This window comes from Chlamydotis macqueenii, chromosome 5 (genome assembly GCF_036417535.1).
Source record: "Chlamydotis macqueenii isolate bChlMac1 chromosome 5, bChlMac1.mat, whole genome shotgun sequence".
In the NCBI taxonomy this organism is placed as follows: Eukaryota; Metazoa; Chordata; class Aves; order Otidiformes; family Otididae; genus Chlamydotis; species Chlamydotis macqueenii.
In genome coordinates this window covers 25,953,383-25,966,923 of record NC_141560.1, presented here as the reverse complement: position 1 = coordinate 25,966,923, position 13,541 = coordinate 25,953,383, and the positions used below count along the sequence as shown (strand labels likewise).

Below are 13,541 nucleotides of genomic sequence, written 5' to 3'. Positions count from 1 at the left end.
GGGAGTGGGCGGCAGGCTCTTTGCTGTGGCAGAAGCGGGCAGCGCTTCTGCGGGGCCCACGCCACAGGTACCGCGGCGGGGTCGCCGACCAGCGGTGTCCCCCCCGTTCCCGGGCGGCGACACGCCCTTCCCGCCCCCGCGGCGGGGTGGGGCGGAGGGCGGGCAGGGCCGAGCCGGGCCGGGGGCGGTGGCGGCACCGCCCCGAGTGGCAGCCGGTGAGTTCGGCGGGAGCGGCCGGGCAGGGTTTGCCGGCCGGGTGGGTGCCGGCGGGGAGCCGGGCCGGGCCGGGCCGAGCCGAGCAGGGCGGCCTGCGCTGCCGGCATGGTGCAGCAGGAGGCTGCCTGGGCGGCGGCGGAGGCCGCTGCCACCGCCACCACCACCACCACCGCCGCCGAGGTCCGGCTGTCCCGGCGTCGCTGGGCCGTGGTGCTGCTCTTCAGCAGCTACTCCCTGTGCAACGCCTTCCAGTGGATCCAGTACGGCAGCATCAACAACGTCTTCCTGCGCTTCTACGGCGTGAGTGCCTTCGCCATCGACTGGCTCTCCATGAGCTACATGCTCACCTACATCCCCCTGCTCTTCCCCGTCGCCTGGCTGTTGGACAAGAGGGGCTTGCGCCTCATTGCCCTGGTCGGCTCGGCCCTCAACGCCCTGGGTGCCTGGGTGAAGCTGGGCAGCCTGAAACCGCACCTCTTCCCCGTCACAGTCCTGGGGCAGGTCATCTGCTCCCTGGCCCAGGTCTTCATCCTGGGCATGCCCTCACGCATCGCCTCCGTCTGGTTCGGCTCCCATGAGGTCTCCTCCGCTTGCTCCATCGCCGTCTTTGGCAACCAGGTAATAGGTGGCTGTCCCACGGCTGCCCGGGCATCGTGGGGTGAGGTGGGCTGTCGCCTGCCCAGCCGGAGACTGGGACTGTGAAGGGGGCAAACCAGGGAGGGGGAAGAGGTGCACAGGGCCTGGAGGGTGGCAGCAGGGATAAGAGGCGCTTACACAAAATTCCCCCTGGGAAATGCAGCTGGTACCTGGAAGGACGCAGCTGGGATTGGGTTGTGGGCTGCTGGTGGTGGCAGTGGCAAGTGGGACCTAAGCCTACAAAGTTGGGGCAACGTGGCTGTTGGGTATGGTTCTGGCTTTCAGAGGTGTTTGGACTCACGGTCTTCTCCAGTGCCCTCCTGCTCCCATGTCTGTGAATCTCCAGTCCAGGGGTATGATTCAGTAGAACCGTGGATGGGCTGGAGGGGAATGCATGGTGCTGAGAAATGCGCTTTAGGCAGAGGATCCTGCAAACCTCAGATCTGCAGCTGCATCTGGACTTGACGCTGCAATTTCCTCCTCCTGCTGACAACTAGATGGGACAAAGGAGATTAGCTGTCTACTGAAAGGGGTACCTGTCACTGAGCCCTGGAAGAAAAGGACTTTATCACTTTCGTTCCTCTTAAAAGTAGGTACAGAGTTTCCACAAGCAGTTGCTTTGAAAAGAAACAAACCTTTCATCAGACTAGGGCGAGGTAAGCTCCCCAGATGCTCTTGTATTAAGGTGGGTCAGGGAGGCCAGTGATCCACACTTGCTCAGGCTGTGACAGTTTTTTCATGTAGCCAGCTAGCACTTAGAGGAGATAAATTTTTCCACAGCTTTGAAAGGATCAGGGAAATAGGTTCTCAACCCTTACACCAGAGCACCCACTGTTGCACAACGCAGACAGGCCAATACTGATGCGATGTGGAGTAAGCGAAGTGACTCTGGCTCTGCAGCGCTGACATGAAGAAGAGGGAAGCAGAAGCTGGCGTTAGCTGGTAGGCTGGACCTGTGCTCTTTGCTTTGCGACCCACTGTACTCTCCTTCACGTGACTCTGCACCGCCCTGGACCATCTTTGATTCAGCCTGTGAGTGGCTGCTCTTCAGATGTCAATGGTTTGCAGTTCAGGTAGTTTCTAATGCACAGTTCTTCCTCACAGATAACTTTGTGTGCAGTGGGTTCGAGGCTTCCTTTCCCCACATTCCTGGGTTTCTCTATTTATTAGATACTGCTGAGGCAAAAAGAGGTGAATGCTCAGAGATGGTATTTGAAGAAATAAAGTTTGTGGAACAGCGCTAGGGAATTAAGGTGATTCTAGTGCACATATTTCTGGAAAGAGAAAACATACTTATCTTTCTCTGAGTGAATCTAAGCTTTCCTCTTTGCTTGTATCGCCCAGACTAGTGGGCTGGTTTTTTATGTGTTTTAGATGAATTCTTAGAATGGAAGGCATTTAACTTGGCATGAGGACACTGCTGATTTAGGAGTAAATAAGTAACTGAGCATTTTACTGTTGGACTTTTCTTAAATTATTCATGTGGAGTTACTCAATAGAGTGCATAAGAAATACAAACAATGAGGTTTTCAGCCTGTGCTATTTGCATATGTGGTATCCTCATCATCCTAAAAGGAGCAGGTTAGTGTAATGGTTGTGAAAAGTAAACTTTGGCTAGACTTTAGGTGCTCCACACTGCTCTGGGAGTTGAACTGACATGGCAATGTGATCTCAGTTCTGCACATAGGCCTTTGCTTTGTAAGCCTGGACTTCCCTTTTAGAGAATTGGAGAAGTCAGAGATGGCAATGACTAAAGGCAGGGCGTACTCCATCAGAAGGACCTATTCATTCCCTAAGTCAAGGGTGCTGAGATGCTTAATCATAGTGAATGAAAAGTAGCTATTTTGTTTACTGGTGATGTTGGACAGCGGGAAGAAGTAGAGGCATCCTTTTTTTTCCTGACTCTGCAGTTAAAGACAGTGTTAGCAAAGGGTGTAATACAGCGGTTTTGTAATTGCAGCTTACCAGTACAGCAAATTATTCTCTATGCTCATTCCTCTACAACGATATGGTTTTCCTTTTCTTGCCACGTCACTAAGTTACAGATCGTCAGGGTGGAAAACTCCGTTATGAGTTGTTATCATGATTATTATTGTTGAATGCCAAGCACTGATGTCCTGCTCCCTCAAGAACTGCATCCAACTACATGGAGGAGCAAGGCAGTGTCCCTGGTTCTTTGTTTGATACACCTGCCCTCTTTCTGCTCCTACCCTCTTGGCCTTAGGCCGCATTTTAGCAGCACTCTCCTGACGAGAGCCCTGCCTGCTGGTTCATCTAGGTCTGCCAGGGTGATGTCTGCCTAGGACGCCTCTGCTGCTTGCTGAGTGATGGTAACCTGCAGGTTCAAAGTTAGCCCTGAACGGTAAATCATTGAATCGGTCAGACTGGGTATTAAGTATCTTTTAAAAAACAAACAAACCCTAGTAGAGTTATCAGATTCTTCTCACTTGTTTCTGGTCATGGGTTGGGCAAAGAAGGGTTACACTGAGCACTCTTGAATCAATGCTGGAGAGCTTCTAGAAGAGAGGAATGTGGACATCTGTGGAGGAGGCGATCACATTCTTTTGTTTACCAACTGCTGGTTTTAGTGACATTTTATTTTTCCCCATTTTAACAGGGAGATGTGTAGGTTTTTCATTTTTTTTTTTCTTGTCCCTGCAAGTGCATGTATGAGGAAGTGTAGAATGGGGTTTGCTTGCATCTTGGATGCTTTGTCATTAAAATATTGGTGTTATTAAACTATTACTAACATCTCATTGCTTAAAAGACTAGGAGAAATCTATGTGAGGACTCCTCCTCAGGCTGAAGTTCCTGAAGTTCTAGGGTAAGGAAGCAGAAGTGTTTTGGAGAGTTCGCTAATGTCCTTCAGACGTGTTTGAATATTGGGAGGAATTTGTATGACATGCTTCTGAAATCAGCCAGAAGGCTGTAGTAGCATGCCTGCTATGTTGTCAGTGGTGTCATTTGTGGAGGAGCTTGGTGCTGGATATCGACATGAGGTCCCGTGCTCAAGACCTGGGCAGGAGGAAGCAGTTTGTGTAAGACTGCTGCTTCCATTTTGGTGTATCCATTCATCAGCCAGGTCCTTGTTTAGGGCCGGGGTTCAGACCTGACAGGTTGCAGCAAAGGGGCTTCTGATTTCTACATCAGAGGGAGACTGTCCCCTCATTTTCTCTGGTGACAGGACCGCAGCAGGAAGAAATGCTCTCCTGAGAGACCAGCATTGCTTGTGCATGTGCCTGCTGGAGCAGCAGGCCTTGCTCCTTCCCTTAACGTGCTTGTTCTGCTGTCTTTTGGGGATGAGGAAACACGGTGCTGTGGCGTGACAGAACTAAAAACAGTGGTGGGGATGTTTAGGCAATGAGTTAAATGATCATGGCTTTTTGAGATTTATAAGCTGGAGCCTGGTGGCCAGGTACCAGCTCTCTGCTTCAGCTGCCATGGTGCGTGCTGGACTGCTGTGCTTGGGCCACGCTGCTTCAGGAATGCTGGTTTTAGGCATATCTCTTACTGCTGTATCTCCCTGCTGTCACCTGATGGGCAAGGGACGCGGCAGCACGCGGCGAAGTGTATAACTGTGTTGCACAGGGGCAGTGAAAGAACATGTGTGTTTGTGACTTTGTATTGCTTTGCCACTGGTATTGTCACTTTTTTTTTTTTTTTTGATTGAAGTAGACCTTGTTCCTAGCTGTTGTCATTCTGACAAAGGAAAAAAAAAGCAGCTGATGGGCTTGGGAGTAAGGATGTGAGTGTTTTAGAGAATCTTTCTGCTGTAATTGTACCTCTCCATTTTTTTAGTAGGGGCTGATAAAAGATGTTGATGTGGTTGGGAGGAAAGAAAACTTCAGCTTATATTAATCTCTGCCTCTGGGGAAAGATGATACAGCACCTTACTGATCTTCAGGTGGGGTTTGTCCTTGTTCTGGTGCAGCTGGCATGTGACTTCAGAGATTTAGGGCTTCCTAACAGAAACGGCCTGAGGCAGAGCTTTCAGCTGCCATCTGCAGAGGGCTGGGAGTACCAGTCTAGCAGTGATTAGGTGATGGCTTTTAAGTGGACAAACTGGATGATAACCTCTGAGTGAAATTCAGGGAAATGCTCTCTCTCCTAATGGGTCCTTTCCTCTTGTTCTGAATTGGGGGAAAGAGTCTGCCATGGGGTAGTGGGTGGGGTGAGTGTTGCCAAATAATAAGGTCTGCAACATCCGAATGGCCGTTGCTTTCGTGCTGGTAAGCCTACAGTGCTGTTTGTGCTGAGTGTGTGCTGCTGTTTGATGCCTCACTGCTAACTCTGTTCTATACCTTTCGCCCTTCAGGAAAGGCAGCATCTGAAAGAAGTGTTGTGGAAATAGAGCACATCCTGTGGAATTCCAGTCTTCCAGTGGACTTCTAGATCTCTGGCAGTCCTGCCTCTGCTGGAGGCTTCACACCTCTTCAGATGAGATTTGATCCCTGCTAGAAATAGGGGCAGGTGGTGGTCTGCCTCACATCCCTCTGGCTTGGCCCTGTATCTCCTAGGGTTTTAGCTATTAGAATAGAGGAGATTTTAGCAAGGAACTGAGAGGAGCTGGTAGTGGCAGTAGTTAATGGCTGACATTCTCCAGCCCTGGCTCCTTTCTCTCCCTGTAAAGAAGGCAGGGTGAATCAGAGCACTTGGAGTACAAGGAGTGCTGTGTGCCCAGCTCTCAGAGAACCTGGACGTGGCTCAGTGTGGGAGGGCACGCTGACCAAATAGCGACGTGGCTTTTCCAGGAATGCCTAAGTTTCTATAAATGGACACCAGAGCCTGAAATGAACTTTTTCTACCCATTTCATCTGGTGCTCCCTTTCCAGCCCTACATCAAAGGCAGCTCCTCCTTCTCCCTCAGAGAAGCAGTTGGCTTTTAGGTTATGTTCTGTGGAAGCTGCATGGGAATTAAATTAATGACTGCAGTGTTTTTGCTGAGAGGGGCTGCCCTATGGCACCCTCAGCACTTGCCCTGCAAGATCCCCTGGGGCTGGCTATGTAAGGTGACTGTAGTAGTCAGCCAGCCAGCCCTGTAGTCCTTCACCAAAATATTGTATCTTGACTGAGTATTCCAGCAGCAGCTGAGGCAGCTGTCAGAGCTGAAACCCATCTTCTGCTTTACTCTCTCTTATCTACTGCTGTTGTTTTGCTTCTTCCCCAGTAAACTGGGGGAAGGTGCATTCAAGGCTGAGAGGCCCTCAATGACTGGCATAGAGAAGTAGTCTTCATACAGCATTGCATCACAACAAGCAGTATGAGATGATGCCACAGAAGCAGAAGTGTGATAAGGAAGGGAGTTTGCTTTGCTTCCAGAAGAGTTTTGATTGTGTAAGTGCAATTTGAAAAAAAATACATTATCTCACACATCAGTGGGAGAGTAAGAAAGAGCCTAAGCCCTATCTTATCTCTTCACAAGGGCTGGATTACAATTTTTCCTTTCACAACTTGAGTCCTTTCTGCTTCTTAAAACACTGCGAGAATGGTGACTAAACTGTGGTTTGCAAACATTTATGTATGTTGACTTCCGGACTATCTGGATTTCAACAGGCTTTTTTAATTTTGCTGTCAGTGGCATGGAAGAAGCATCTTGTGGACCGCAATCCACACAAAAGTATACTGAGTAGGAACTGGCAGCTTCTGCTTTACACAGCTGTTCAGTTGGGTATGTTCAATTTTACTGTAGCCTTTTGTATAGAAAGGCAGCTGGGACCTGTGCTGATAGCAAAGGATTGGGAAGCCGATGTGCAGTAGGAGTTACAGGGTGTGAGAAGTGGGGTGGCTGTCCGCTCTCTGCAGATTGCGATACGTGAATTGTAGGGTCAGCAAATATAGCTGCTCCTGTGAAATGTCATGGTTGTAGTGTGGGAGGCACTTGAAAAGGAGGGAGCACTGCAGGGCAGATCTTTGACATGCAGACAAGAGTAGAGGAAGAGGCTGTGTTGCCCAGGGCTTTGGAATAGGTACCTCCTCAAAGGGGTTCCCTGGGGGAATGGGGATGCAGGCCTGATGCACTTAATTATGCTGGCAGAACTGTCAGAGAGGCATCTGGCGTGGGTCCTGCGTGTATCCAGCGTGGTTCAAAGTTCCCCTTTCTCATACATGTAAAGGCAACATAGTGAGGAGAGCCCTTCTGTTCCCTTTCATAAGGGCTTTCCTACTGCACCAGGAGGCGCATTCTTCAGATCCAGAAAACTGTGCAGCTTCCCCCTTCTCCTGTTGGATGTGTCCTTTTTGTCACTACCAGTTTCGTTCTCCGTCTTTGTGCTGGTCTGCCCTACAGAGTAGCTAGTGTGGGCTACCTGACATCCTGATCTATTCTCATCTGTTACTGAACAGCACAGATGTTGCTGTACTTGGCTTGTGTGTTTTGTCTGTAAGATTTTTTGGAGAGACAACCTGTTGTTGTGGTGGTTATCAGAGATGGAGGTTTCTAGAAGAACAACAGTTGCAGTGTACAGGCTTGTTTTGTTGACTTTTCACAGAGAACTTTGGCTTCCCTGGTGATAGTATTGTCAGGTCAGTTCTTATCGTTCATTTGGGGAATCTCACAGGATTTGTTTTTAAGCTCTCTGTATCTGAAGCCACTTGGATTAGAATCAAGTATAATTTAAAAAAAACCCGAACAAAACCCTCAAGCCCATTTCTGCTGTTGTGTCTGGAGAAGAACGTCTTGAAAATGTGAAGCCCTACAGGCTTAAACATATCTGTCAGAAAACAGGTAAATTGTTGTGTACAGCAGGACTGGCTTGTTAAAACAATTGAAATATCAGTGATTTTCTTCCATGGTAGTCCCCCTGCTTTTCTAGAGGATTCCTCATTTCCGCGTTCCTTAGTTGATGTGGATGTTGAGGATTAGAGGTACTGCTGTGCATTGTAAGTAAATGGTTCAAGACTGGCACTGCATCTCCTCAGCAGTAACACAAATCTTTCCTGCTCCGCTGCTTTTGGAGGCAGTGGAGGAGGGTCTGTTGGAAGTGGAGGGGTGGCCCTGGAGGGAACTGGGTTGGTGTGACCCTCAGAAGGCTACTGGCACTGGCACTGTGTGGGTGGCTCAGTGTAGGGCTGCCAGGAGGAAAGCACAGGTGAAGTGTTGGTTTTATTCATGCTTTAAAACATTGAATTTGATAGAGTTTCACAAACATCCCTTAAAGAAAGGTCTGCAGCGGGCAGTTAGTTCCCTATTTCTGTTCTCCAGGCTGATCTGGGGTGGTAATGGTATGGATGGTGTGTATGAAGGATTGATTTCCAGATCAAAATGAGTGTGGGCCCTGTTAAAAGTCATTCTTCTGTGAGAAGACCCATTTGGGTCTACCTATTTGGCCAAACCAGCGAGCTGCTGGCCCTGGGATTTACTGAGACTCCTGCCTGTGCCGGGCCTCTTAAAAATTCACATCACTTTTCCCTTCCTCCATTCCTGATTTGAGTATTTGGTAACAGAGCAGAGTTAGCAGTTCGGTGTGTTTGTCCGAGTAGTGTGGGTTTTCTGTTGACTTCTTCTTTTGAACTTTTGGATGAATACCATCTGGTTCTGATACCTTGTAGAAGAAACTGGTTGAAATAAAATGATTAAGATCTTCCACTGATAATGCCTCAGATTTTTGCTAGGTGAAGATGTTCTGTTGATTTGGAAACCTCCTGTAAATATCATGTTGTGAACGCTGGTGCAAGACTTCATTTAGTTCTCCCTCTTTCTCCAATGTTCTCCTTCCACATGGCTCATCTTTTGGCCCTACAGACTTTCTGGGAGGCTTCCTGATTTTGCTGTTTTATGTTTCAAGAGTTTTGACTTAATGTGTAAAGTTGTTCCACAGCCTTTTTTTGGCCTAATTATGGCCAAATACTTTAGTTTGGTCTAGCTTGCTGTCTTTTTTTTCTTTGCTTGACCAAATAATGTCCAGTTTTTTAGTTGGACGGTGGTGTGTTTGGTTGGTGGGTATTTTTTTTTGTTGTTGTTGTTGTTGTTTTTGTTTGTTTGTTTCCTTAACTATGGTTCCTTTTTTTCTGTTCTAAAATCTTTTACTAATATTCTCTAGGCTTGCACTGACCCTCTGATGCAGTGTCTTTATACAGTCAATGCCAGTTGTAAGCATTTCATTTCTTTGGCTTTTCTTTTTAATTTCCTTTTAACAAGATCCTTTCCTTTTAGACAGCTCCCTCTTGAGAGTTTAATATTGCCATAGTGTTTTGGAGAGTGGGGTTTTTTGTTTTTTGTTTTTTTTTGTTACTTCTGCAAGGAAGCTGAATTTGAGTGCAGTGCAGAACTGTTTTGTAATATTGATCGTGGTCACACTGTGCTACTCTAGGTCTAAGTCACAAATTGTGCTGCCTCTTATAGGTTCTCCTCAGAAAAGAGTATTTATGGAATCAAAAAATGCAGTTTCTGCATCATCCCTGCCATGACACTTATTTAGCTTGCAAGGGCATTGTTGAAATTTCTCACTGTATTTTTTCTGCCTTTGCAGCATCTCTCTTTTTCTGTCTTTTTAACACTTTAGTTGACCTTCTGGGCTTGGTGGTCTCCTCTGTCAATATTTGTGCTTACCTATGGAGTTTTATAGGGCTTCTGTATTCCTGCTGCTGACTCTTATTTTTCTGTAAGGTGGAGACCCACTCCTCCATCAATCATTCAATTACAATTTTTACGCTGATACCACACTGATTATCTTTCTTCAGCATACTCTTAGTATACAAACAGCTGACCTTAAGTTAGACATCCCATTTTCCATTTCAAGCTTTGGGTACATTTATACCAGCTTATTAGCCACTTACTCTTGGTTTTGCTGCCTGTTCTTGTATACACTTGAATCTTGAATATGATGCTGTTGTTGGGACGGGTCCTTGACAAGATTCAGGCAGGAAATACATTCCTTCTATCCTTTATCAGCCTTTGCAGAATAAGTCGTCTGAACACTGCATTCTGCTGTGGTTGTTGACTTCCCTAGTATTCTGTTTAAAAATTACCACAAAGCCTTCTTAAAATAAAGTGGCAGCAGCCTGGTTCCTGAGGAATGATTCTTGGAGATAAGGACACTGTTCTGTGTTTTGGGTGTAGGGATGCTGAATGATTCCCAGAATTCAGCATATCTATATAGTCTTGGAGACCTTTCTGCCTGTACAGAGGTTGGAGATGCTAATTTGTATGCTGGTGAGAGGGAGTGCACCATGAACCCTAATGACTGATGGTCTCCATAAGAAGGGTAGCACAGACTGTTGCAGAACCAACCTTGTTTTCACACTGCTTTATTTTCCCAGCCTTGACGTGAGAGGTGTGGAGAAGAGAGAAAAGTTATTTTTCCCGTGTTAAGGCATCTTTACATTTTCTGGTTAACCAGTTACAGTGTTGTCCGTTGGGCTGATGCTGATGTGGGCACTGGCCTGCTGAGAACCACGCTGAAAATTCCCTTGTGAAGGGTGAAGTATGTGCTGTATAATACTCATCGTGTTGTTGAGAGCTTGTCTTCATTGCTAAAAATGCCACGAATAATCCAACATCTATGAGTATCCTCCAGGATATCTTCAGTTTTAGGATTAATAATATCAGTTACTCTGGAATATAAAATGTAGCTCCTACTGCTGTAATTGATGGGTTGTTTTGTTTTTTTTTTTCCGCCTTCTACTACCTGGGTCTTCTCAAAGGTTTAACAAACTCCTAATGGATAAAAGTGGTTCCTTTTTCAGGAGGGGAAGAGAGAAGATAAATCATCTGTTTATTGTTAGAAAAATTGTTCAGATCTTCTGAAAAGACAACAGCAGTGTCCAAGAAAGTTGAGTAAGTTTGTGTCCCGTTAAGTAAGTGATGACTCTAGGACTTTGCAGTAAAGGATTTCTGAACAATTTGCAAAACAGATTCTTAATACCCTCTCTGCTAGGTACATCAGGTAGATCCTTTTTCAGAAAGGAGAAGTTAGTGGTCCTGGAGAAACTTACGTCTGAGGTCAGAATAAAGTACGGATGTCTCCTTCTTCCCTGTTCTTGTTTTGGTGTGGATCAGCAGCTCGTGGGACTAGCATGTGATTGCAGAGAGCAGGAAGCCAGGAAGCACCTAGCACAGGAATCCAGCCCATTCTTCCAGGAATTAAATGGTGATAAGAAAAAGGAGCAATTTCCAGGAAGGTGATTATAGACCTTATTTGGTAATGGATGGAGGGGCACACGTGAGACCTGATATGTAAGAGCCAGTAGGACTCTTCCCTCAAATGGAGAGGGACAATATTAAAAGCCTTTTCTTTGAAGCTTGAACCTTTTTGAATGCTAAGGAAATAGGATTGAAGCCCAGTGTGGCTGTGTCCTGGGCTGACCAGGCATGCTGGAGCCACAGGCCTGCCCTTTGGCCACAAGCAGGGTAAAATAAACAAGCTGCAGAGACAAACAGGCTTCTGCCCTCAAGGAGCCATCTCTGTGAGCATCTCTGTTTGGTGCAGTTGCCTCTTCTGTGCAGCTGCAGGCTTGTTCCCCTTGTGCAGAGAAGGGGGAGGTGTGCAATTTAGTGAAGATCAGAGCTGGAAGCCTGTAAGCCAGCTGATGGTTGTGATAGTCCCAGGGGTCAGTGGGCAGTGCAGAGGAGGAGAGCAGACCTGACTCACTGGGACGAGAGGCCAGGGATAGGCCATGTCTGAACAAAGCTGAGCTCTGGCAAGTTTAGTCCTGTGTCAGAGACTGCCTTTGCCATGTGGATGGTAGGAAGGTTTACCCTTCCTAATGATCTCTTACATTTCCTCCTAAGCTTTCAGTCCTTGACTTGCTATCAGGGACAGCACAACTTGTGTCTGTCTTCAGTCCATTTAACCAACTCCCAAATGTTCTCGTTCTTGACAGTGCCCTCAACTGGTGTGGCACATCTGATCTCTTGGTGACTCTTCCTGCCGGCTCCCTGTGTGTCCCAGCACCAAGAATGAACTTGGCACAGATGCTTGTTGCTGATCCTGACCCAAGACTATTCCAGATCCCAGTGGAGGGCACTGTTTGACATAGGAGAAGGTTGGCCAGACATGGTTGAAAGTTATTTGTTTGTAAGCTAAATAGGGTGTCTGAGTCTAGCAGATAGCTCTGCTTGAAACATAACTGTTCTTCCTGCTTCAAAAATCCACCAGCTGGAGGGAGGAGGAGGAGGGAGTTTGTGGAGAGTTTTCTGGGGCTGGATAGCACAAGCTGATTTTTATCCCAACTACCAGATATGGCACCTGAAATGTATTTGTTCTGTGATCTTGATCCTGGCCAGTGAATGGATCTTCCAAAATGGCATCCATTGGCATCCCAGAAGATGGAGATATGACACAAAGCCTGCAGAAAGCGCAAGGAGTTTTTGCTAGAAGGCAGCCCAGACAATATGTCTGAGCTTGTGTTTGGGTTACAGGGCTCCTGGATCACTCTGCTCTGTATGCTGACGTGCTTGGATGTGATTTATGGGCAGCAGAGTCTTCGCCTTTCTTAGTCCTTGCTTTCCATACTCCAGACTCTTCCAGGGACTATGAAGACTTTGAGCACTGCAGAATCCTTCTGTAGGGCAGTGGTTGGGTAGTGGTGCTGTCTTGCTGCTGTTCAGTCTTTGATGAGGTATAAACAGTATCCTCTCCAGTTCATTGTCCTGGGACAATGGGTTGTGGTGGTGCTAATTGATTCCTATCAATCTAATGTTTCCTATAAGGAAATGGTAAATGCAATGGGCTTAATTTGACTATATAATCGTTTCCATGTTTTACATGCTCCTACCTTCTCTCTTAATGTGATGAGGACAGTAGCTCTACAGAGGCTGTATTGGTGTGGCATGAATAACCACTGTAGGTGGAATTTTTTAAATTCTGTTAGTCTGTACTGGTTCAGTTAGCACTGTTCTGGTACTATGAGTGCTTTCCTGTTTCCAGGCAAATGGTGCAGCCCACAAAAGAGATTGGAAATCTCTGTTTCAAAAAAAAAAAAGATGAGAATGGCTGCATGACCACATGGCCTCTCTCTTTCTTAAGTGTTTTCTCAGTCCTTCCATCTGTTGGTGGCCCTTGTGTGTGCCTTGTCGCGGTTCACAACAGCAAATATATGCTTAAATCAGGAAATAGCAAAAATGAGAGTGCTGCTAAGCAAAAAATTGCTTTTGCCCCAAACAGAGGTGAGTGTGCAGAGCCTTGGAAGCAAGCAGGAGCTGAGCTTGAGCTTGGCTCTTTTTCTAATGTCTGAGAGGGCTGCAAGTGCTGGGAAGGGCCAGGGGAACAAGTAAATACATGGTGCTTGGGTGATTGAAATGTAGCCACAAAGAGTGAAACACAAAGGAGGGCTTTTGTAGGGTCCTCTTAAGTTTAGAGTACTCACAAATGTGCTGAGTGCACTTTGGTTCCCACTTTGTGAAAAGAAGAGCGTGCTCCTAAGCACCAAAGCAGCTATTTCTTCTCTCTCCCACTTGAGGGTGGCACTGAAGGTCTGTGCCACTTATCAGTGTGGCAAAGCTTGTGCTGCTACAGCTCTTTGTTGCTGTCCTGGAGAAATAGCTGTGGAGTTAAAAGCCCTAATGTCCTCACTAAAGTATGTGCCATCACTGCAGAAGCTCTTCAACTGGACATGTGGGGCTCTTGGCACAGGAGAGGCCAGAGCTTCAGGAGTTTCTTCTTCCAGCCCTTCAAAGCCAAGCATTTTATCCAGGGACTGTTGCCAAGCCCCATCACGCAACCTCGATGTTTAGGATATGTGCCATCAGC

The 13,541-nt window shown here is 47.0% G+C and overlaps 1 protein-coding gene across 5 annotated transcripts in view; it reads left to right on the top strand.

Annotated features, from left to right (window-relative positions):
* The first annotated feature begins 239 nt into the window (after positions 1 to 239).
* Positions 240 to 13,541, top strand: part of FLVCR2 (FLVCR choline and putative heme transporter 2) — a 38,381-nt gene continuing 25,079 nt past the window's right edge. For all 5 annotated transcript variants that reach the window (XM_086749384.1, XM_010122357.2, XM_086749382.1 and 2 more), the window contains exon 1: positions 240 to 834. In XM_086749384.1, the coding sequence (XP_086605510.1) occupies positions 322 to 834 (513 nt within the window). In that variant the 5' untranslated portion in view covers positions 240 to 321. The remainder of the gene's footprint in view (positions 835 to 13,541) is intronic.